Raw genomic sequence first — 24,125 nt, 5'->3', positions numbered from 1 at the left:
TCCCCGTGAGCAGGGAGCGATGCCTGGGCTGACGCTGCCCTCATCTCACGGCTCCCTGGGGCCTCTCCGGGATGGTGCGGGCAAAGCGTCGCCCTCTCCTTGCTTTTTTGGGCGAGAGGTGCAAAGCCCGGGGCGTGGGGCTGTGTGCCATGCCAGAGGCAGAGGGCTCTGACCTCAGGTCTGGTTTCTGGGCTTTGCTCTCTAAAACTCGTGTGTAAAAGCAGAGGCGTCCTGGGGAACCGATATACAAGGGGAATTAGGAATGGAATTTCTGCCCTAGCTCGACCAGCTTTCCTCTGCTGGGTCTGCAGCCCGGAGGGTAAATTGCCTGTGAGGTGAGACTTGATATCGACTTATTTTGATCTGATTTTCTTATTTTTTATTTTTTTACTATATTATAGTACCTATCTGCATCTAGGTGTGATGTCACCGAGGCGCTTAAAACCAGTCGCTCGATAAACCTGCCCTGGACGTGGCTTTGGGATGGGTTGATGCACGCTGCCATGCGTGTCCCCTCCGTGGCGCGGAGGGAGCCGGTCGCCCTCCTCAGGAGCAGGGATTACTTTGATCTGCTCTGTTGCAAAATGGGGAATCTGTTTGAAAGCTTGAAATGGTTCTGGGCATGGCAAAAAGGTTCTCTGCCTGTCTGGGTGCTGCCAGGGACCGTCATCTTCTGGCTAAACCCAAATCTCCCGGTTCTGCCACGGGCATCTGTTTCAGAACGCTGGGCGAGCAGGGCCGGCGCTCGCAGCGGGACGGCGATGCTGGGACGAGGGTGACAGGGTGAGACCTGGAGCTGTCACAGACTTCCTGCCTCCACATCCGATCTGCTCGTGAGCTCTTAATCGTATATTATTATTTAAGACAACTTACTCTTAGAGAACCCAAGGTGCAAATTATGTTTCACAGCTAAGAAAAGCTTCTAGAGCTGCCTACGTACAGTAAATCCCTGCAATCTCGGGTGGCTTTGACTTATGTGTAACAGATGTTGAGGGTGGAGGAGACTACTTTTTTTTTGCCCACTTGTTGCTACCACCGGTCTGGGACATGGCTGAGGTTTTCTGCAGGGAGAAGCTGGCTGCGCTCAGAGGTGGGGTTAGTGGGTGCTGTCCCACCCTGCAGCCTTGGGCACCTCTCCTGTCCCCGGTAGTGGCACCAACACAGACAGTGCCAGCATGTTCATGCCATTTGCAGAAGGTCCTTTCCTTGGCTGGGAGCTTTTAAGCTGGTTGCTTGCCTCCCTGCTGCAGCACGGGGATGAGCCGGTGCAGGAATCATAGAATCATGGAATGGTTTGGGTTGGAAGGGACCTCCAAGATCATCCTGTCTACACCCCCCATCTTTCACTAGGTCAGGTTGCTCAAAGCCCTGAACAACTTGACCTTGAGCACTTCCAGTGATGGGCCATCCACAGCTTCTCTGGGCAACCTGTTCCAGTGTCTCACCACCCTTATCATAAAAAAGTTCTTCCTTATGTCCAACCTAAACCTACCCTCTTTCAGTTTAAAACCATTCCCCTTGTCCTGTCACTACAGGCCTTGGTAAAAAGCCTCTCTCTGTCTTTCTTACAAGCCCCCTTTATATGTGAAAAGGCCACAGTAAGGTCTCCCTCAAGCCTTCTCTTTTCCAGGCTGAACAACCCCAACTCTCTCAGCCTTTCTCCATACCAGAGGTGTTCCAGCCCTCTGACCATTTTCATGGCCCTCTTCTGGACATGCTCCAGCAGGTCCATGTCTGTCTTGTGCTGAGGGCTCCAGAGCTGGACGCAGCACTGCAGGGGGGTCTCACCAGAGCAGAGCAGAGGGGCAGAATCCCCTCCCTCGACCTGCTGGCCACGCTGCTGGTGATGCAGCCCAGGACACGGTTGGCCTGAGCTGCGAGCGCACATTGCCGGCTCATGTCCGATTTGTTACCCACCAGTCCACCAAGTCCTTCTCCTCAGGGCTGCTCTCAGCCCATCCATCCCCTAGTCTGAACTGATACTGGAGATTGCCCTGACCCAGGTACAGGACCTTCCACTTGGCTGTGTTGAACTTCATGTCAAGGCCCCTCTGGATGGCATCCCTTCCCTCTAGTGAATCAACTCTCCACTCAGCTTGGTGTCATCTACAAACTTGCTGAGAGTGCACTCAATCCCACTCTCTCTGTTGTTGATGAAGATATTAAATAGTACTGGTCCCAGTATGGACTCTTGAAGGACACCACTCACTACTGGTTTCTGCTTTGACATTGAGCCATTGGAATGCCACCTGCTCCAGCTCCATCTCGCTTGTCAGCAAGCTGTGGAGGATGACCTGTCATAGCTTTCTACCCTCGTGCTTCAGCCTGGAAACTGCTTCAAGCTGCTCCTTGCTCCATCCAGCAACACTTGCAACCAACAACGACCTGATGGTAATTATATTGATGCCGAGTTGCATCGAATTACCGTAACTTGTTGTCTGCTTTGAACTCTCCTTTGAACTTGCAGGCTGGGGTCTTAGTTGGTTTGTGCTGCTCAAGCCCTGCTGGCTGCTGAGGTGGGTCTGGTGTGTGGGGTCTCCAAAACACCAGCACGTCCACTGCAGGATGAACATCTTCTCCACCTCCTCTCTTTGCTCTTGATCCACAAGCTGGGCTCTGCCCTTGGGAGTGAGCATCTTTTGCAAGCCAGCCTCATGCAGGGAGGAGAGAATGGAAATTTGGTCCCGGCCAAATTTGCTGTTGGTGGGCGCAGGAGAACCTCAAAGGGTGAGGGACATGGAAGGTGATCCAACTGTTCTGTCTTCCTCATGGTCTCCTCTCTTCTGCCCCTGGCCCCTCAACGATGCACTGCCAGAGGAGCCGTTCTCTTATTTTCACTTTTTCATCTTTCCCTGCTTCCTATTCCTATCTGGTAGTGGAGCCCAAGTGCCACGAGAAAACATTTTTTTTCCAAGATACTTCTTTTGTAGTGAGCGCCATTGGCCGTCGTGGTGCCTGGTGGCAGCTGGGCTCAGCTGCCGGGGGGTTGGGGTGCTCCCAGGACCAGCTCTCCTGCCAGCTGGAATGGGGTTGGGAAGAGGTTTTAAGCTCAGCCATATATAGAGAGAGGGAAGCTGGGAAGGAAAGTCAAAATTTCCATGGTCCCCTGTGCTTTCCCATGCTGTTATACTGGAAAGTTGGGCAGGACTGGGATGAAGGCAGCGAGGTGGGGACTCAGCCAGCAGCTGAGGTGCTGGAAAAGGTGCTAGGAAGTGAGCAGTTTGGGCAGGGAAAATTTTAAGAATAGAGAGGAGAGGGAGAGCGTGGACGGGGAAAAATAAGTAAGTGGAAGGGAGATGGGTAGAACTTTCAGAAATTGCTTTTTAGGCATTTTCTGGCTCCAGGAGATTAGGGCTGATAAGAGCCGCTTGGCAGGAGCAGGGCAAGTCAATGGCAGCGGCCACCGTTCAACTGCCTAGGGTGGGAAAGGAGGTGTTACTCAAAGAGAGGGAAACCGTAGAAAATATATCTAAGTGATGCTTGCATATAGAAACAATAGTAAATCGCACCTGGCTGTGGGAAATACGGCTCGCTGCCGAAAATGCCACCCCCGGCGTGGAAAGGGAGCGCTTTGCTCACGCCTGCGTGGGGTTGCCGGGGGGCCGGGGCCGTGGGAAGGCAGGAGCAGCTGGTGCCTCTGGTCCCCCGGCCGGTGCCGCGTTTCCCCTCTCTGCTCCGTGGCTGGGTGGGAAGGCACCTTTCCTCCAAGGAGTACTAATGATGGCTCGTTCCGTTATAAATATTTATGGGGGAGCTCTCTTAACTACTTTTCTAATTAATTCCATGCATGGGGCTTTTGAGGTGGATGAGGGATGTGGGAGAGCGGTTGTGCCTTGATCAGGATGTCCTCCCCTTGCCGAATCCGTCTTCCCATGCCAAATCCATCCCCGGGCATGGTCCTCAAGCAGTCAGCCAAACCGCAGCCCCCAAGGCTCACGTCCGCCAGGATGGGGGGGTCCTGCTCCATGGTGGGGCATCCCACCACCCCAGTGCAACCCAAGGCATGATGTCCTCCAGTGCCGTGGCACGGACACAAGGAAGCCACATGTCCGCGCCGGCATCCCTGCGGCTGAAGCTCTCCCCCAACCCAGGGATGACTCATCCTTCGCGCCGTCAGGACTAACGAGGAACCACTTCAAACGTAATTAATAAGCACTTGACGTTCTCTAGATTGAGGGGATACTGTGTGGCGTGAGCTGACAAAGGAGGAAAAGGTGCTTAATTAGTTCCTATTAGGATCGGGAGATGTTTGCTTCCCAGCCAGGAGGGGTTTGTGCATCCCTGGGGAGCCCAGGGATGATGCCACCCCGATTTCCTGGTCGGAAGAGGGGCTGGAGTTATGGAGCGACATTGGTGGTTCCTGAAATCCCCAGGAGGGCTCTGCATCATTTTCAGGGGGTTTCTAACTACAGCCCTTGCCAGCAGCTCTGTAGCTGAAGGAAGAGCTACTCTTCGAGATCCACCATGGGTTTTCGTGGCAGCTCGCTTTCCTGCTCGTTAGGCGGCTCGATAGCTCATGTAGGCATTGAGGGGTGAACGTGATGTGCTGGGTTAAGTGGTACATGAAAGTATTGGCTCTTCTGTATGGCTTCCAGTCCGTGTCCGTCGACTCCTGGAGTCTCACGTTGCTGCAGCTCACAGGAGAAATAATCTTGCTCCGTGACTCCTGTATCGAGCCTGATGCCTGGGGTGGGAGTAGAACATCTTCTGGAGCTTGGGATATGAGTCCTGGCCTGAATCTTGATCCCCCCAGTCGTTTGCTCCAAACTCGTTGGGAGGTTTGTTGCAGGTGACATTGCAGTGCTGGGGATGCATCTGCTCACTGGGACTGGTCCTGGTGGTCCCCTCTCCGGCTCGTGCTTGGCCTGATCGACCAGAACTGGTGTAACCTGATGCACATCAGCATCGCCAAGGCGGCACCAGCCACCCTACGCTCAGGCTTACTTTTATCACCCTCATCAAAACCAAGCGTGCCTCGGGTTGCAAGGGTTTCCTGAAATCCAGATTACAGTTGTGCCTGTAGTTGAAATGGGGCACCCAGCGGTGATAAACCACTCTGTTTGTTAAAAATGGGTGAAGCGGCGGGGCTGGGGGTGCTGGAGGTCAGTCGGGACCTCGGCTTTCCTGCCCTGCCGCTGGAGCCCCAGTGCTTCCCCCGGCCGCTCTGGTCCTGGTGCCGTCCGGCTCCCCGGCAGCGTGCCTGTCCTGCTCACCCTTTCTCTCCTTAAATTGTTTTTCATTGCTGGTGCGGGATGGATTTCTTGGCTTGCTCCCCACCCCTTACCTCTGTTTTTAATGTACAGCAGAGATGTAAATGTTCATATAGCGCCGGTTGGGGTGGGGAAGCCCGGGAGTAGGGGGTTGGACACCACTGTCTATTTACTGGCAAATCAATCTCCCCTTTCCTTACATCACATCCCCAGGGAGAGCCGTGTTGTGGCATTTAATTTGCGGCTACTCTTCAGATAGCTCCCGACGGCCCCAGCCCCGCTGCCCGCGAGGGTTTGGGCCAGCAACGACGAGCCCAGCCCTGTCCTGCTTGCAGGGCTGACAGCCTCGGCAGAGGGAAGAGGCTGTGGCAGGCTGCGGCTGCTGGATATGTTTTTAAAGAAGAGTATAAGAAGGTTAAATAGCCTCAAATCATTGCCGAGAACTTCATCCCCCTTCATTTGTTGACTCAGAATAATAAACTCAGGCAGCATTAGGATGGCGAGGAGCATCCAGCGCCAGTCGCCGCCGTGGGCACGCGACCGCTGGTCGCTCCACCGTAAATCTTCCTGCGCACGTGGGTGAGTTGTCTAGCGTTTGATCAAATTATTTAGGGTTTGGTCACTGAAAGTGGGTGCTCGGAGAGGCAATGCCGGCCTCATCCTTCCCTGCAACGCCACCCTGTTCTTCTCCATAGCGGTGCTTTAATTCCCAAGGGGGAAGAGCTGAAACATCGGGGAGAAATGGAAATGGGCTGGGACGGGTCTCTGTGAGCTGCGCCACGTGCCCACCAGCCACGTTTCACCCCTGATTTCAAAATCAAATGTGCTGGGGCCGAAGGTAGGGCATCGTTATTTTGATGGGAAGCTGCCGGTGGTGGGAGAGCTGTGACCCGAGACCGGGCAGCCTTGGGCTGGTGCAAAGTGGAAACTAAAGCGGAGCAAAACCCGAGTGGGAGAAAAGTGATTTGTAAAAGTGACCTTGAGAAGTGTTGGGTTTTTTTCCCCCGTTGACTGTTTTGGAGAGCAAAGCGCGTTTCCCTGCTCTGTGGCAAGCTGGCAGCCCCGCGGCGCCGTCTGCCCAGGGCCTGCGTGCTTTCCCCTTTCTCATCCAACAAATGGATCTGGGACAGATTTAATCTTTAGACCTTCAAAATCCCCCCAACCATGAAAAACAGAGAAAGTCGAGCCCAGAGTGGTGATTAAATGGGCAAGCGTGGACCTGTTGGGAAGACGAGTGCTGCAGGCAGCGAGCAGCAGGGCACGTGGGAGCCGAAACAGCTGCTTCCATGCCCTGCTCTAGGCTTTTCTCGTCGTTTAGGGTCATGATACCAGCTAAACAGTTGGTGTCAAAGCTCTTCTGCATCCAGAGACCCTTAATTTTCCCAAGCCCGCCTTCCTGGAGGAGAAACGCTGCTTCTGGGTGAGCATCGGCTGCGTTTTGCTTGCAGCCAAGTGTGCATGGCTTGGTCTGCGAGCGCCTTGGTCCGCCCCAGGGGAGCAAATCCTTGGTTGATGAAGGATGGGATTTTCGGGAGAGGCGAACGCGGATGCACCCACACCCCGTTGCCTCTAATTGGCCTCGCGCAGCTCCCTACCCCGCAAGCGCCTTTGAAATCCTGCCCCGTGCCTTCCCGCTTTGATTCATTTCTCATCCATGAGAAGAAGAGCCAAAAAAAAAAAAACACCTCTGAGAAGGGAAAAATACCACACTGAATTTTACTTTTCCTCCATAAATAAACCATGGCAGGCTGGGCTCAGAAGCCGCTGATTTTAATTTACATGTGTCCCAAGGCGGATCTAAACCCATTCCTCCAGAGGTGAAGGGCTGGTTTAATTAACCGGCTGCATCAAGAGGAGCCGGAGCCTCTTTCCTCGGCGCGTTGGGGAAAGATGCAGCCCGTTGCCTGCAGGATGCGAACCCAGATGCTGGGAAGCTCATGTTTATCTCATGAGTTTCTGCCTATACAGAGCTGAAATACGGAAACAACGCAACGAGGCGGGCGCTGTTTGTAATTAGGTTGGGCGAGCGCATGGCCCCGAGCAGCTCTGGGTGATCCGAAATGGCGAGAATTTGTGCGTTTGGCTGCAAAAATGGTGAAGTTTGCACCAAAATGAGGTTTTATCCCTTGCTGGAACAAGGCTCTGCTGGGGTGACCTGTCCCCAGGGTGCTGGGCTTGCTGATGTTGCTCGGGGACTTGTGCTGAGCTCCCTCCCCAGAGCAGCAGGCATCTGTCTGTCTGTCCAAGGGTGCTTCGGGGCCGGGGGTGCTCGGACTCCTGGTGTTTCCCCACCTGGGTTGCGCTTCTTGCCCTGCCCCGAGGACTGGATGTAGGAAAGGAGATGTGGTGGCTGACGGGGCGTTTCAGGGCTGGGTCTGATCCCCGTCTCCCTTTTTGGCATGGTCAGGAAGGCAAGATGCGTGTGATGGGTACCCTCTCACCCCTCCTCGCCGGAGCGCAGCGTTACTCAGAAAACAGGTTAATTTGCGGATGCCTCGTGGAGGGCGGGATGGCGGTACGCCTGCCGGCGTTGCCGGCTGCCTGCCGAGTTTGCTGTGGCTGTGCCAGGGCTGAGGCGCTCAGGAGAAGTCCTTGGCTTGATATAAAAGGGAATTGGATCATTAAAAAGTAGAAATAGGGGGGGAAAAAAACCCCACGAAACAACCTCCCAACCCCCTTCCCAACAGATTCAAGGAGGGAAGGGAAGACGGGGGAGCATCAAGTCAGGGATGCAATCAAACCTCCGGCAATGGGCGCCCGCTCTCCGCTTGGATGTGGGGAGGATGATGAGGGAGATGAAAGCGGGGTGGGAAGGCAGCACCCTCGTCGCCCTTTGAAGATGGGGAGATGGCAGTCACCGCCGGGGAGCGGTGACGTGTGGGTGGCAGCTTGCCTGATTCTGCTGTTTTTTCCCCCCAAACTGCAGCCTGCATCCTTGGTGTCGGTGACACATCAAAGGGATCAAAACCCAAAACCATCGGTTGTGTTACAACCCGTGGTGAAGGCATTGTGGCTCTGCAGCCTGGCCCGTGTGTCCCCGGGGACGCGGTGCCACCGGTCCCCCGGCGCTGCCCGCCTGGGTTGGCGAGTGGGACCCGAGCCGGCTGCCGGAGTGCCTGCCCCTGTAATCACAACACCCTCTAAATGTCGGTTTTCTATAGCACGCAAGTTCGTGTGGGTGTTTATTTGCCTGGATGGTGTCTTTCAGCTGAAAGCATCGAGGAGGGCTTCCTAGCCTGTGTGCAGGCTGCGCGTGGAGGCAGCGGGACGGGGAGGAGAGCTGCCTTGCTGCTAAAATACCCGTAATTGGGGCTAATCGGTTGGAAGGCTGAAAAATTGATGGGCTTTTTTTTTTTTTTTTTTTTGGTGTGCTTAAAGATAAATACATTTTGTGTCAAAGCTGTCTGCAAAATGTACGAGGGGTTTCTAGCAAGCGTCTCCTCTCTTTTTTTAGGGGGGTTCATCGAAAAATTGTGAGCCTCCTGCAGAAAGTGTCAGTTTTAGGAGCCAGGTTTTTTTCTTAATGAAAAATCGTCATTTGTAGAAAGGGAGAAAAATCACCTTGAATCCTTTTCCGGCGGGCTGTAAGTGCAATAAGCTGCGGTTCCTCCTTTGTTCATGGCCCGTGGTGTCCTCACACCCAACAGGGCACCTTCTCCGCTGCCCATGTCCCGGGGGTGCTGGTGGGTGCCAGCCACACGTCTTTTTGGAGCAAGGCTGGATGATCCAGGCCTTTCCAGTGCCTTTGCACATGGCAGCCCTCTCCGTACCTCTGGCTTGCTTGAGGGCATTGCCTCGTGCCGCACCGTTGCTTCTAACCCATCTTTTCATCACCTCCTGTGCTGGTGTGACCATAGGCATGTGCACGGGCGCGCTTAAAGACACTGGGTTTGCCCTGCAAAGGCGTTGGACCCAAAAGGGAACCCCCAAAAAAGCGTGAATTTGGGAAAACCTGGCAAATGTGGTTAGCTCTGCCCCAGCGGGGACATTAGGGGCGCAGACTCGGTTTGCTGTGAGTTGAAGGGAGCTGCGGCGGGGTGCTGCGAGGGCCGGGGGGAGGAGGTGGGGAATTGTGAGCTGAAGTCTGTAATTCTTTGCAGAAGCTCCTATTTTAAAACCTGATAAGGGAAAACGCCACTCTGCGTCCCTGGGGAGCTTTAGAGCAAGTTAGTATAGAGGAGGTGTCTCCTTTCTTTCTTTCTTTTTTTTTTTTTTTTTGACTAAAGCTTCCCTGAGAGAGTAATTAAAAAGTGCAAGTTCCAGGTGGTAACCGAGCGGATTTAGTTTGAAGAATGAAACGCTTGGATACCCCCGCGCTTGCACCCTTTCCACTGAGCGTCTGCTCTGTTGACGGTGGCTTGCCTTGGCCAGGAGCAGGGGTGGATGAGCAGAGAGATCCTGCTTACCTCCGGCTCTTTCTAGGACCCCTGGCACCCGAAATACAAGGGTGCAGGATACACGCTGTTAAGACAGGAGAGTTTTCAGCAGCAAAAAGCCTCACAATGCTGCTGCGTGCCACTACTTCTTCAATAATTCATCCTGCCCCATGCAAGCTGCAGAGCGAGGAGGGAGGCAGCGATGGGGTGCAGGTCTGCGGTGCCTTCACTGGGTGGATATTGCCCCATGCCCACCCCAAGCCTTTTTGGGGGTTAAGAGGGACAGCTCTGGCCGGGAGTCCCCCAGCTGCATCCAGCCCTGGATGGCAAATCGGCTGCCACCCCTACCATCATCCCGTGGGCACGAGAGCGACTTGCATCTATTTTTTTTTTTTTCCCCCCAAACCTCCAGCGATGTCTCGCTGCAAGAAGCCTGGGTTTAAGCAGCCCCCTAGTGATGCTCCCCAAATGTCTGCATCAGCCCCGGGAAAGGGGTCCTGCCGGCAGACCCCTGGCCCTTGCCGGCCGGGATGCGTGACATCCCTGCTCTGCAATCAGGACGACCGATCCGCGGGCAGCTTTGGGATGGGGGGGTTTAAGTGCTGAGCAGGCAGCCCCGGCGAGCGCTGAAGCCGCTGAGCGGTGCGGCCGGGTTTCGTGCCTCATCATTTACAAACACCCCCCTAGCGCTTAAACGTGAGGAAATGGATAGTTAAGCACATCGTTAATCTTATCCAGCCCACGTAATCAACAATCAATTAATTCTTCTCCGGGCTGAAGAGATGCAGATTGCACCGCAGCCTGGGCACCTGCAGAAGGAGCCCGTTTCCGCAGGGAACGCTGAGGCAGATCCTCGTCCCGCACTTGTCCGAGACTCTATTGCAGATCCAGACCTTGCCAGCTCCAGGAAACTTTCTTGCAGCAGCCTTTAAATCAAGGCAAACGTTGCGCTTGCCGTCAGCGGGGTGATTTATTGTTCCCTCCTGGGCTCGAGCCCTCTATCCGAGCCTTACACTCGGACTACGCGTTTACCATCTGAAGGATTATGGATCCCACGCTGCGCGGGTCTCTCTAAATCCCCCCATGGCATTGCAGGGTCTTGTGGGTTTCGGCTTCATCTTTGGTGTGAGGTTCATGGTTCAGCTCCCCCACAAATTGGGGAGACATGGGCAACAGCAAGAGTGGAGGGCTGCAGCCTGTGGCAGCTTTGGGAGGAAGGAGAAGGCATCAGCCTGCCCTGAAACTGCGGGAGACTTTAGGCAAGCACAGTGTAATTACAGGAGAGAAAAGCTAATTGGTAATAATAACAATTAAGAACCATGTGCCTGAAATTACAGGAATTTATGGATAAGTGAAGTGATAAAAGAAACCTGAGGACGCTGGGTTGCCAAGTGTACTTTGTTCAGGTATTTTGACAAAGCATCACTTGGATTAATTGTAATTAAAAATTAACAAACCGCTTCAATCGACCCACCAACGTGCCCCTATGCTTAAAACCAAGGTGTGTTCATAGTGCTGTGACCCTCTCGTCTTTCTCCCTCCCTTTCCCATCCCCTTCCATCAGAATACAGCCATTCCCTGGTACCGCTGCCCTCTCCTTCCTGCTCCTCCAAAGAGCCCAGCACGTTTCAGGCACGTTTCTGAACACGTCCTCCAGCTCTAGAGCCCACAAGTCACCCGTTGCACGTCTCATGGATGCTAACGCTTGCTGGTGGGAGTGCAATGCCCCTGGGACATTGCGGGGAGATGCCGGTGGGAAGGGAGGGGTGAAGAAATGGAGATCCACCTCAAAGTCTTGGTGTCCACACGCGGTTGTGTCTCCTGCCTTGTGTGTCTGGTGTAACTCTGTGCTTCTTCGTGCTGTTATGGGCCATATGGCTGTGTGCATGGATCGGGGAAGGGTCTGCATCCGGCTGCCTTCTGCTCTGGCATCCTGAAGTTCCCCCTCGAGCCCTCACGTGCCCACCCATGTCCTGCAATGCGTGGTGACCCCACGTGTCTAGCTGCCTATCTGCATGAGGTGGTGGGTTATGGCCCTAAGTGCTTCTGTAAGAGGCCATACGTGTGGGATGGCTGTGGTAGAATGTGGGGGACTCGGCAGTCCTCCCGTGGTGGGGAGGAGGAAGGGCAGCGTGAGGTGGTGGCTGGTCCCTCTGGGATGCCACGTCCCCTCTCAGCTGTTAGTGCCGTTGGAAAGAGATGGCTCATCGCAGCCAGCTGTGTGCCTCAGGCGGGGGAAAAAATCCCCTGAATAATAAAATTGTAAAATATTGTTTTGATTTATCCTTTTTTATCATCTTTTAATATCTGGAAAGACTGTGTGAGCAAGAGGCCTCCATGAGTTTTGAATGACAGGTTAAAGGGCTCCAATAAAGATTAGATGGTCCACTATCGCCCAAGGAAATTGCATCAAAGTGGTTACTCCTGCTTGCTCCTATTAATTTCCTCTTCATGGCTGCTAGGAGATGCCTCATATCCTGATGCAGCAGACAGGGGCTAAGAGGCACTTTCCATTATCTCAATCATCGCCGTGTTTATGAGACACTTAGGGTGTTTCTCTGCAGAGCCGTGCCTTGGAGGTGACAGCATCACGGGGGCAGAGCCAGGAGCCAAACAGAGGTGGGACCACCCCTGTGTGTGAGGCCAGGAACAGGCTCCCCCCGGCCAGGCGGTGGATCTGGGTGGAAGTCTGGTCCCTCGGGTACATGTGCCAAAATACAGACGTTCCCTTCTGCAGCCTTCGGTTTTGTAGGGGTCACCTGAGGGTTTTGGTAGACGTCAAGGATGGATGATCATCCCTTCATCAGCACCTAGTCGGTGAGGGCCGGTGGGGTGGGGCAGGGGCGAGGGACCCCATCTTTGTCACTCTTTGTCACACTGCAGAGCAGCGAGATCGTTGATGGATGAAACCTGCCCCCGTCACTGATTAAAGCCTGGCCGTAACTAACTGGGGCATCTCCTCGTTTATGAATTAGTTGCCATTTCCTGCGTGAAGAGCTCGGAGGCCGGGGAGGTTATTGGCCCCAGCCGTGGGCTGTGGGGGATTAATGGGATACTCTCATGGGCCTCACATCAACTTTTAAATTAAATATTCAAATTTTGCATGGAAAAAGAGATGCAAGACATAAGCCATGCCGTTGGGGTGGCGGAAAGGGACGTTTCAGATCAGCAGAAGGGGAACGCTGTCCTGCCCCTGCGTGTCCGTGTCCCCACGGGTGCTGCCGGGGAAGGGTGTCCCGCAGCCCCCCGCCATCCCCCTGCCTGGGTACGAGTGGTAGGGAGCGAAGTAGCTGCTGCAGCCCCCTTGCTCTGCCCGACTAATAACTGTATCATTGCCGTGTGATTTCAGGGTTTTCCTGGTGGTTCCAGAAATAATTCATGGCCAGCGTGGAAAATTATGGCTATTCTAGCTTTGTAGGAAGGTGCTACTTAGGTGCCATTTAGCTCTGATAGAGATGTGAAGTCTTTTTGTGTCTTCTTTCTTTTATTTCTTTTTTTTCTTTTTCTTTCTGCCCCGTTTCAAGGACAGGACCTGCTTTCGCCTCTACCCCGGGATGGTTCGGCACCCAACCGCTTTCCTCTCCTTTCTCTTGCAGCCTGCCCAGCGGGGACGTTCAAGGCCAGCCGGGGCGCGGGGGTCTGCGCGCTGTGCCCCTCCAACAGTCGCTCCACCGCCGAGGCCTCGCCGGTCTGCACGTGCCGGAACGGCTACTACCGGGCGGATTTCGACCCGCCGGCAGCTGCCTGCACCAGTGAGTAACATCAGGGTTGGCAGGGGGGGCTGCAGGGTCTCGCTCCACTCTGCTGCTGGGGAAGCGGCAGGGATGAAGTCTCAACCCGTGAGCTTTTTTATCTTATTTTCTCCCCCTATCCTGCTGCAGAGGGGAGCAAGAGAGCAGCTGGGTGGGCGTCTGGCAGCCAGCCGAGGTCAATACACCGCAAGGGTTTAGCTTTGCAGAGGGCTGGGGTACCCATGTGGAATACCCATCCCTCTCCGCACAGCACGGCACTGCCTCCACGTGCTATAGGAACGCTCCTCGCACCGACATAATCCCTTCACCGCCGTGCCGGCATAAGTAGATGATGTCTTGTCACCTTTTGCTCTGCTTTCCTGGGACACCTCCGTGGCACGCACCAAATGATGAGCGATGGGACGGCCCCGCAACCCACCTCTCTGGCAGCCGTTTGAATTTATGCTTCACCCTGGCAGTGGCGGTAACGGCAGGGAGATAGTCCCTAGGATAAATTAGAATTTAAAGTTATCTGCTGTTGCTGTCTTGTTCATAGTCTTGCAGATGGAGTATTTTTTTATAGGGGGAAAGGGTGCGTTAAGCATTGGTATTCAGTGCGGCGTTGCGTGTGATGCATCGCTGCTCGGCTGTCTGCCCAAACTGCCTGGGATGGCAGCAGCAGCCTCAAGCCTGTCTTTTGGTGAGAAAAGAGCCCAGGAGAGAAGAAAGAGCTGCTGTGCTTTTCAGCCCGCTGGGAACGTGAATCTCAGCCTCAGCCCCCTCCCCAAAATACGCTCCAGGCCCTTGAATCAGCCCATCGGGGAGCTTTAGCACAAGGATGCTCTGGAGCTGGGGAGTGCCCAAAATGCACGTCGGAAACGAGGAAAGGATTTGCGTGTTTTGCTGGATCACTTGAGCTGTCAGAGCGAAGGTAGTCGGCAGGTAGTATAACTGCAGATAAATCTATATATCTTTATTATGTCTCGTTACGTAGCTGATTTACACTATTACTGCGCTATGGGAATACAGTATAAAAAAAGTCCATTTGCTGATTTTTATTTCTTTTCGTCGATGCTTAATTTTACAACGCTCTAATTTGAGATGCCAGCTGTTCACTGACAAAGTTTCTCTGTGTCAGAGGAGTAAATAACAGCGTGGAGCTGCGGGTGCTGGACCCGAGCCCTTCCCGAGGGCAATGTCTGCGAGCGCAGTTCCTGCCCCATACCCCTGGCAGGGGAGGGAAGGGGCTGCAATTAAAGGGGGGGGGAATTTGGGGAGACAGTGGTTTGCCTCTGGGCCAGGGAAGAAAGATGGTTTTCTCCCTTTTTCTTGGAAAAAAGCTTGAAAAGATATTGTCTGCTTAAGGTACAAAGAGGGGGATTGGATTAAGGTTCCTGAGACAGGTTGCAGCTTTTTGGGTGTAACTTGCTATTTATTGATCCTTCTTCCCAGCCTTTGCAAATGGTCCGGTCTGCTCCCCCCAGGGAACTGACGTCCTTCCCCTGGCTCCTGCCCCTGACGTGTCCCCTACTACCCCTCCCATAAACCCCCTTTGACATCTCCACTACCTGCTAATGGGATTTCTGGGGAGCCCCATGACAGGACGTCTGTGGTGCCTCAAGTCCCCGAAAGCCTTTTCCAGCGAGGACGCTGCACTGGCGACTGCTCCCCAACCCGTGCGTTTACTCTGCTAAAGGGGAAAAGAATTCCAGGGAATGGAATATTTTTTTTTTTTTTTTTTTTTTAAAGGCTGTCATTTTTCTAGGCATTTTAACAAAACGCTTTCATCTGCGGTATCCGCAGCAACGGCTCAGCGAGGCTCCCAAAGTGCCTGCCTGGGTGCAATTAAGGGAGCAGGGGGAGAGGGCAGCGCAGGCAGGGAGCTGGGCAGGGGTGGCCACCCACGGCCCCCCCCGGGCTGGCTGACAGCGGTGGCCGAAGTTGGAGGTCTTCCACATGGGGTGGCCTCTCCATCCCACCAGCCACAACACCCCTGTGCTGATGAAGCCGCCTCTGCCCAACCCATCCCCGTCCAATAACGGGGCTAATTTATCTGCAGCCACTAACGATGTTCCCCAGCACACACACGTTTAGGGCTCCCCCGGGACGGTTTTCCCCAAGACGGAGCATGCTTCGCTCTCTTAACCTTTCCTCACAGGTCAAGTCCTCCATCATTTTATTGCTCCCCCCTGCATCGTGGCAAAGTCTTTTTTCTTCCTTGGAAGCGCAGCGCCAAGCCCTGCCGGCACGAGTAATTAATCGCTTTCCGTATTTAATATAACCCAGCAGCTGGATTTTGTGGTTTTGGCTGCGGAGCTGTCCTGGCCAACCCCAAATCCTTCCTGAGACTTGGACAGACGTATGTTTGTGCCTCAGTGATGTTCTGCCACCTGGATTTCTCCTGAATTGCTCCCTATCGACTCCGGCCCTGTTCCGGCAGCATGTGCAATCGGAGCCGTGTTCAGTTCCCGTCCTCTGAAGCATTTGCAATGGCTCCCGGCGGATTTGATCAATGCAATTTTGATCTCTGGGCCAACATCCGAGCTGCTCGCAAAACAGCGAGTGGTGCCGGGCGCGGAGGAGAGCCTTCCTCTGTGCCGTTAAATACCTGGGCTCCCAACTTGAGATATCGAACCGTTAATAACCACTTTCCATTTTTGACTTTCCTTCTGCCTGCTGCTCCTCTCTTTCTCCGCGGTGCTGGCTAAGTGGCGTTTCTCTTGCTGTGATAATCTGAGGTGCTTCTTCACGTGAGCACTGGAGCTATCTCGGCATGTCCCCATCATTAAAATGGGTCCACCTTCACAGATGGATCTGTGTGCGCTCTGCATGGGGGGTTTTTTTTGGAGACTAAGTGGGTTTGTGGCATGGGAGTCCCCATCCCCAACCGTGAAATGTCTCTCTGCAGCTGGCGATGTGGATGATTGGTGTTGCCAATGGGGAGACAATTGGGCAAATTGGGCAAAGCCACGGAGTCCGAATCCCTCCTGAGGCAGGAGGTGATGGGTAGACTGGCAGATGGAGCTGTGGGGTGTCCTTCTCTGTGCTGGAGCCCCCTGAGGCTCCCGCTGAGCCCTGGTAGGGCTGAGCGTAACGTTTTGGGCAAGGGCCTGTCTCAAGTGCTCTCCTTCTCTGCAGGCGTCCCGTCTGGCCCCCGCAACGTCATCTCCATCGTCAACGAGACGTCCATCATCCTGGAGTGGCACCCGCCGCGAGAGACGGGGGGTCGGGATGACGTCACCTATAACATCGTCTGCAAGAAGTGCCGGTCGGACCGACGCGCCTGCTCCCGCTGTGACGACAACGTGGACTTTGTCCCCCGGCAGCTGGGGCTGACAGAGACCCGGGTCTTCATCAGCAACCTGTGGGCACACACGCCGTACACCTTCGAGATCCAGGCTGTCAACGGGGTTTCCAACAAGAGCCCCTTCCCACCGCAGCACGTCTCCGTCAACATCACCACCAACCAAGCCGGTGAGCCCTGGGATCACGGAATCATAGAATCATTAAGGTTGGAAAAGACCTCTAAGATCATCGAGTCCAACCGTCAACCCAACACACCATACCCACTACACCATGTCCCTAAGCACCTCATCTACACGGCTTTTAAATACCTCCAGGGATAAGCGCGGTGCCGGGGGTTTTAAGCCATGCGCTATGAGTTGCAAGCTCTGAGTCCAAAGGAAAAAGCTCCGGGGGTGTAAATGTGCCCTGGGTGGGCTGGGGGGAAGGCAGCCAGCGGGGAGAAAGGCCAGGAAAAGAGGGAGGGAGAGGGATGGGAGAGGTGGAGGGGTTGCTTGTGCCCTGGGCAAAGCGAGAGCTGGATTGTGGGAGGGAAGGGGATGAGGACCGATATCTGCTTTTTATTCCGCTCTAGATTGCTTGGGGATAAAATGGCATCGCCATTTCCCCCCTTTTCCCAGGTGGGAGCAGGGGGGTGGGGTGAATCCAGCCTCGAAACACAGCCTGGCTGCATCGCAGCATGGGGGGAGCAGCACCCCAGGACTGAGTTCAGGCTCCGTCTCCTCTGGCACATCCCTCTCCCATCATTTTTGTCTTGTCCCCTTTTCCAGGCTCCCCGGCCCCTTTCCCTCCGTCTTCCCCATCAGGCGTCAGGAGTTGAACAAGCAGCTCTGGGCCAAAAGGGGATGCTGACAGGGTGGGTGTGCAGATGGCAAGGGGGGACCCCGTCCCAGGCTGCAACGAGGAGCACAAGGAGCCGAGGGGATGGAAACCCATCTGCTTTGGGCAGAGAAAGGGGATGGTAATTTCTGCTTTGTGCCGAGCGTGTAACGCAGGCAGCCTTCGCCAACCTGCTCCCTCGGGACAGCATGAGACAGAAACCTGGCGTAAATATTTTAGTCTCCCAGCTCTGGGGAGTACAAATCTACGCTTGTGCCTGGCTGGCATCGCTGTCTCCTGAACCACGTGCAGTCAAAACTGCCCCTGGTCTCCAAGCCTTTTCTCCTGGGGTGGGATTTTTGGGGTGTTTCTTTGCTTATCTCTCACTCTTGGGCTGCCCGGGAGCTGGGAACAGCCATGTCCATCTGCCTGTTTGTCTTGCCCTCCCTGTTTGTCTTGCAAAGGCTGAATATTAACGTGGAAATGCTCCCAGTGCCGCAGGACGGGCTGTGGGGTAACCTGATGGAAATGCATCAGGTGCATCAAGGGCAGGATCGGTGCTGTCCCTCTAAAATCCCTTTGGCTTTGCAGTGGGTTTTTCCACCCGCTTTCCCTGTGTGGGGCCGGCTCCGGGCTGCTTAGGGTATCTCAGCCCGCAGGGCTGCCCCCAGCCCCACCGCCTGCACACCGCTATCCATGCTAACGGGGCGGGGAACGCAGCAATTAACAAAACAACAATCAAGCTAAGTGTTTAATTTCAGCCCACGAACATCTTCTCGGAGCGGATGTGGAGAGATTAAAAAAGAAAAAAAAAAACGGGTTTAAATACGCCGGGTAAACAAAGGTGGTGCCGGACTATCGACATCTCCCAGTGCAGCCGAGTGGAGTGGGGCTTCTGCCGCCCCCAGGTTTCCTCTGTGGCACGATCCTGCACCCCGAGCTGGTCGTGCTGAGCTCAGCTCTGCCCCAGATCCATGGGGAGGAGGCATTTTCCCTGCCCAGTGCTGCCTGCACTGGATAGGGAGCTGACCCTGCGAGCAGGTCGTGCCAGCCCCGCTTTGGGTGCGGAGAGACTTGGGTACCTTTCTTGGAGGCTTTTGGTAGGATTAAATGCGGGATCGGGGCCATATTGGCTGGCTCTGGCCGTTTCAGGTATAACTTGGAGGGCAAAAAGCCTTTTGAAAAGTGGCTCCTGGCTAATTTAGCGGCTTGGTGTCCTTGATGCTGGAAGGATGGTGTTGCTGCTGCTGGGGATGCTGGGCGCCGGGGATGCTCGGCTCCGGGATGCTCAGCTCCAGGGACGCTCGGCTCCGGGGGTGGTTGGCTCCAGGAATGCTCGGCTCCCCGGCAGGCGCAGAGCAGCCCCGGGATTGCTCCGGTGCATGCAGAGAACGGGGCAGGGAGCAGCAGCAGTGGGGACAATGTGCCTGGCAGCTATTTTAGGAAACCTGCTCGGTTGGCTCCGGTCTGGTGTGTGAACTTAAATACTAGGGGCGGCTCTGCAGGGCGACATGGCGTGTGGCGTGGCCAGCAAGACGGCTTAGAAATACGTGGCAGGGAGGGAAGGGAGTGGGACAAACCATGCTGGGCTCGCACCCGATGCCGACTGCTTTCTCCAGGGATGCTACGACAAGATGCCTGGGACCCCTGTGGTTTGCTGCCCAGGATGTCTTGGGGGCTGCAGGGACGGAGGCGCTGCCTTTCGAGCACCCTTGCACCATGGCCCTGGGGTGGGTGAGGAGCTGAAGGATGGTTTGAGACTGTTCTGCAAGTGTTTGGGCTTGGGAAATAAAACTCCTGGGAGAAGCACGTTTGGGTGCTGAGGATGAGCATCCCCAGAGAGCCCCTAAGAGCGGACCCTGCAGCTCCTCCAGGCCAGGGCTGAGCTGAAGCCGTGCTACAGGCTCCAGCACCTTGGGGTCCCCTTGCTGGGCTGGGGTGTCCCTGGTTTTCCGTCATCGTCCTCAGGGTGGGCAGATTTTTGCTCCTATGTCCTATTGCTGACAGCACGTGGAGTTGCAGCCGCAGCACAGGCTCCTGCGGTGCTGGCTCCCCCAGAGAGGCTGTTACGGCAAACGATGGCAAGCAGAGCTGGGGACCGTCATTGAGCCTTGGTTTGTCCCCGCTGGGGAGAGCTTTGCTGTCTTTGCCCCTCCGTGGGAGACATCCTTGGAGCAAGCAATCCCAGGGAGATGGAACACTAAGGATTTCTAAGTCCCTAATTAAAAAGAATAATTGGTTTAAATACCAGAATTCCCTCGCCGGCTCGCTGCTCTGGCTCCATGTAAGCTGCTGAGATGCCGCTCTTCCCACTGCTAATGCGTGAGCTTGTCCCAAGGGGCAAACAACCGCAGGCATGGGAGATTTGGGATGCTCCATGTGCCCGGGAGATTTTCCCCCATCTCCAGGGCTGTCAGTCTTACCCTTCTCCATTAATTTTCCTTCCCTCCCCGCTTCTTCGGCAGCACCCTCCACTGTCCCCATCATGCACCAGGTGAGCGCCACGATGAGGAGCATCACGCTCTCCTGGCCTCAGCCCGAGCAGCCCAACGGCATCATCCTGGACTACGAGATCCGCTACTACGAGAAGGTGAGCCGCATCTGCACGCCCGACGTCAGCAGCACCGTGGGCTCCAGGCCGGCAGCGGTAAGCTCGGGTGGAAACCTCGCGATGGAGGGTGGGATGGGGGCACACGGAGCTTGGTACGGCGCTGCTGGGAAGCTGCTCGGGTCCCGAGTGTGCTGGGAGAGGGGAAACATCGATGAGCTTTGAGTCACGCTCTTTGCTGGGAAGGGTCCAGGCGGTGGGACAGGCCGTGGGACGGGCGCCTGGGTGCCTGAAGGGTGGGAGCGACGTGTAACCAGAGGCAGGGAAGCAATGTTGCGGCTGCAGATGCTAATTCCTCCCCAGCGGGCAGGGTTTTCTCCAGCACATCAGTGCCCGTTGCTGCCTTGGCTCTGGTATCTGCTAGGGTGAGCAGGGACCCAGAGCGTGGGGACAGCGTCAGGAGGAAAGGAGGGGGATGGTGAGGACCAGCGAAGGTTATCAGGGTTGCCCCTGTCCCGGGTCACTGCCTCCCACCGGGTCCTTTCACTGGCAGCTGTCCTTCCCCGCAGGCGACACGCTCTCGACCCTTGCGGTGAACCGTGCCCAGCCCAAGCTGTTCCATCCCTCCCGTGTCTTGCCAGCTTTAATGAATTCCTCTAAATGTGAATAATTGGCTGATTTCACCAGCAGCCTCTTTATGGCAAATCATGGGGAATGTTGCAAAAAATGAGATTTGAGACACACGATGTCTCCACCAAGGTCTAGCACAAGAACCCCTGCCATCGGAGCAGGGACTGGAGGGGCTGGGGCTCTCGGCAGAGGCAAGTTGCCCTCGAACCTGCTTGACTGGGGTCGTGTATGACGTGTTACGGTGTTCCCATAATTGCGTGACGTTTCTGAAATGTGCAGGAACATCAGTGGTTTGAAGATGAGGAATTTGCTGCTCATGAGTGTGTTTGCTCTGGATGCTCTTATTGTTTCCCCCCGCTGCTCCATGCTCTTCGCTATGGTGGGACCAGCGGGCTGGCGGGGAGGCACGTGCTGCGGGGACCTCCCCAGCTCCCCGGAGCCCAGGCAGAGCTTGCGGGTCCTGTTCCTGCGGGATCCTCCATGTCGGGGATCGAGGGCAACCAGGAGGGTCCGAGCCACCTTGCCCAGGCTCCAGCGCTTGTCCTCCTGGAGCAGAGCCAGTGCCACCGCTTTATCCCCCCGCAGATAAACCTCATCCCTGCCATCAACGGGGACGGGTGGGCTGCAGGGTACGTTGTCCCCACCGCTGACGGTCTCTCTTGGCTGTGCCCACAGGACCACAACGAGTACAACTCCTCCATGGCCCGCAGCCAGACCAACACGGCCAGGATCGAGGGGCTGCGACCCGGCATGGTGTACGTGGTGCAGGTACGAGCCCGCACCGTGGCCGGCTACGGCAAGTACAGCGGGAAGATGTGCTTCCAGACGCTGACGGACGGTGAGTCTGGGAGGGGGGGACAGGGAGGCGAAGGGGGTGGTTGTCTTTCCAGCGACAGCTTCGGGCTTTAATTGGATTAAACGAACTTGTCTCCGCAAACCTCTTTCCCAGCGGGCAGCGTGGCAAAAGCCAGGTGATTTACAGCGATGTCTTATTAATCGCCAGCTGGAGGAGTAATCTGCTTTAAATCTCTTAGCTCTGTTTTCTCCCCTGCTGTTCAGCTGTGGTTTTGTCTTTCCTGCCTCTGACCGTGGTGGCAGAACCCCCCTGCCACCGGCTGTGAGCCCGGCATGGCAGGGTGGGGAGGAGCGGAGGGTTGTAGGCCCCCGGAGGAAGGACTCCTGGGATGCTCTCCAGGGATGCTCTCCTGGGGTGCTCAAAGCCGCATCTGAGCCATCGGGGCAAAGCTGGAAGGGTCAGACCCATCACTGAAAGCTGATTTCCCACCCTGAGGTGGTGTGTGGAAGGGAAAGGGCCAGCTCACGATCTTCACGGCTTCTTCTGGCCTCCTTGTCAGCGTTGTGCTGTCGTTCTGGCCCCAGCCTTTCCCTGCACCCACAAACACTAGGTCTCTTTAGAGACTAATAACTCATGGGAGGGTTTTTCATTAATCCCAGCTTCAGGACTAATCCAGAAGTCAGTGAGTGAAGCAAGGCTCCTTTTGTGGTCCTCCTACCCCTGGGGCAGCTGAAGTCCCTGCAGAGAGCCCCTTCCGTGCCGCTGCTGCCATGGTTCTTGCTCCGCCTAGGTGACACCCATGGGTCCCAGCCCTGCTTGGCTGTTTTTCCTAAAACTTTCTTCTTTCCTAAAACCGAGTTGCCCCATGCTTGCGCTCATGTCGAGTGCCAGCCGGGGCGGGAAGAGGAAAACCACGCAGGGCAACCGAAGGGAAGGAGATGGTAATAAACTCCCCCAATGCCTCGAATATTCAGGATTAGAGAAGCGAGAAGAAAAATCCTGCCTCAAATAAGCAATTAATTGAAATCTAATAAGAATGGATAGTATAGATTATTAAATAATAATTGATTGTTAGATGAGAATTTCTCAGGATTTAAGCGGCGTGCGAGAGATAAATCTAGTTGCTAGTAATTAACCGTGGAGTAGAAAAATACGGATAAAAGGGTGCTAAATGCTTTCTTTTGGAGTGAATTTGATTTTAATCTTTGCTTGTGGCTGCTGGCACAGCCTGGCAGACTTTGCTGGGGACGGTTGGAGAGGGGGCTGTTTCTGGAGGGCTGCAGAAGCCCCCAGGAGTGTGGGGTCTGCCCGATACTGCCCACTGCGGGTACCCACCCCGCTAACGGGGCAGGGCAGGAGAAGGGGAAAATGCGGGGAGACACATGGAGGTTGCAAGTGGCTTTCTTGGGGTTCCTCCAGGCATGTCCAGTCCTCTCTGTGCCACCTCGGCTTTCACCCCAGCCTGCTGCTGAAGGACGCAGGGGGTGGCCAAGGGAGTTTGAGGGATGCTCGGTGTGGAAGGGGTGCTGTGGTTGCTGCGGCTCTGCAAAAGGAGTTGGCTCATGCCATCTGTCGAGATGTAAAAACCTACAAGGAGACCTGCAGCGAAGGTGCTCGGGTTTTCCTGGATCTCACTCAAGGTTAACTGTTGCATGGTGGACTCTCTGGTGTCTAATATGGGTGAACTCCTGGCGCAGCCTTTCCCGGCTGGTTTGGTTATTAATGGGGTTTTCTCTCTTCCTCCTTTCCTGCAACTTGTAGGAACTTTATATCTGTGAGACCCCATGTTAAATTTGGTCAAAATGGCCAACAGGTTTAAATTTATTGAAGGAAGAGAAACCCCAGAGGCGCAGACAAAGCCACTTTGTGAACCTCATCTCTTTGGGAAAGTGGGCCCACGCACATGGGTTTGACTTCATTCCCAGGACCTTCTCTTCCATACTTTTAACCCAAAGTATGTGTGAGCCGAGCGTGACAATCCTTCCCCATGCAACGCAGCACCAGCTCATCACCTGCCTCAACCAATGCTCCCACCTGGATCCGCCTTGTCCCACCACCCTCCCGTGGGAGCAGCACCCTCGGAGTCAGAAGGGGCGTTACGGGACCCCTTCCCAGGAGGCTGCTCTTACTCCATGAGTGTGCAAGGGAGAATTCACCCCGTCCCTCTTCTCTCGCAGATGACTACAAGTCGGAGCTGAGAGAGCAGCTGCCTTTGATCGCGGGGTCCGCAGCGGCCGGGGTGGTCTTCATCGTCTCACTGGTGGCCATTTCCATCGTCTGCAGCAGGTGGGTCCCTGTGGGATGCTGTGTCCCTGGAGGCGGAGGTGGTAAGACGTAGCTGGGAGAGATTTGGGGTAGGAGGGGAGGGATGGGGTACCCCCGTAGCTGGAGAGAGCGCCGAGCTGCCACCGCTCGCCGAGTGTTGCTGGCAGGGAAGAGGTTCGGGGCTGTCACCAGCCGCTGGTTCCTCAAGCCTGGCTGTTTTCTCCCCTCTTCTCCCAGGAAGCGCGCCTACAGCAAGGAGGCAGTGTACAGCGATAAATTACAGCACTACAGCACCGGGCGAGGTGAGCGGGGAAAAGCGGGCAGGGGAGACCCTCCTAAACCTGCACCTGGCCTGTGCCCCACTCCTCCACCTTCAAATGTGCACGGAGGGGGATGAAAGCCCCATGGGGCCGATGGGGAGGACCGTAGGGTGGGAGTAGAGATGTC

The 24,125-nt window shown here is 55.3% G+C and overlaps 1 protein-coding gene across 1 annotated transcript in view; it reads left to right on the top strand.

The window, feature by feature from the left end:
* Positions 1 to 24,125, top strand: part of EPHB1 (EPH receptor B1) — a 47,716-nt gene that overhangs the window by 13,152 nt on the left and 10,439 nt on the right. Inside the window, exons 3-8 of the mRNA XM_075157878.1 lie at positions 13,183 to 13,338; positions 16,456 to 16,791; positions 19,905 to 20,086; positions 21,293 to 21,455; positions 23,591 to 23,699; positions 23,916 to 23,980. Coding sequence (XP_075013979.1) covers positions 13,183 to 13,338; positions 16,456 to 16,791; positions 19,905 to 20,086; positions 21,293 to 21,455; positions 23,591 to 23,699; positions 23,916 to 23,980 — 1,011 coding nt within the window. The remainder of the gene's footprint in view (positions 1 to 13,182; positions 13,339 to 16,455; positions 16,792 to 19,904; positions 20,087 to 21,292; positions 21,456 to 23,590; positions 23,700 to 23,915; positions 23,981 to 24,125) is intronic.

This window comes from Calonectris borealis, chromosome 9 (assembly GCF_964195595.1).
Source record: "Calonectris borealis chromosome 9, bCalBor7.hap1.2, whole genome shotgun sequence".
Taxonomy (NCBI): domain Eukaryota; kingdom Metazoa; phylum Chordata; class Aves; order Procellariiformes; family Procellariidae; genus Calonectris; species Calonectris borealis.
Note: the sequence above shows the minus strand (reverse complement) of the source record. Positions and strands in the feature narration are given on the sequence as shown.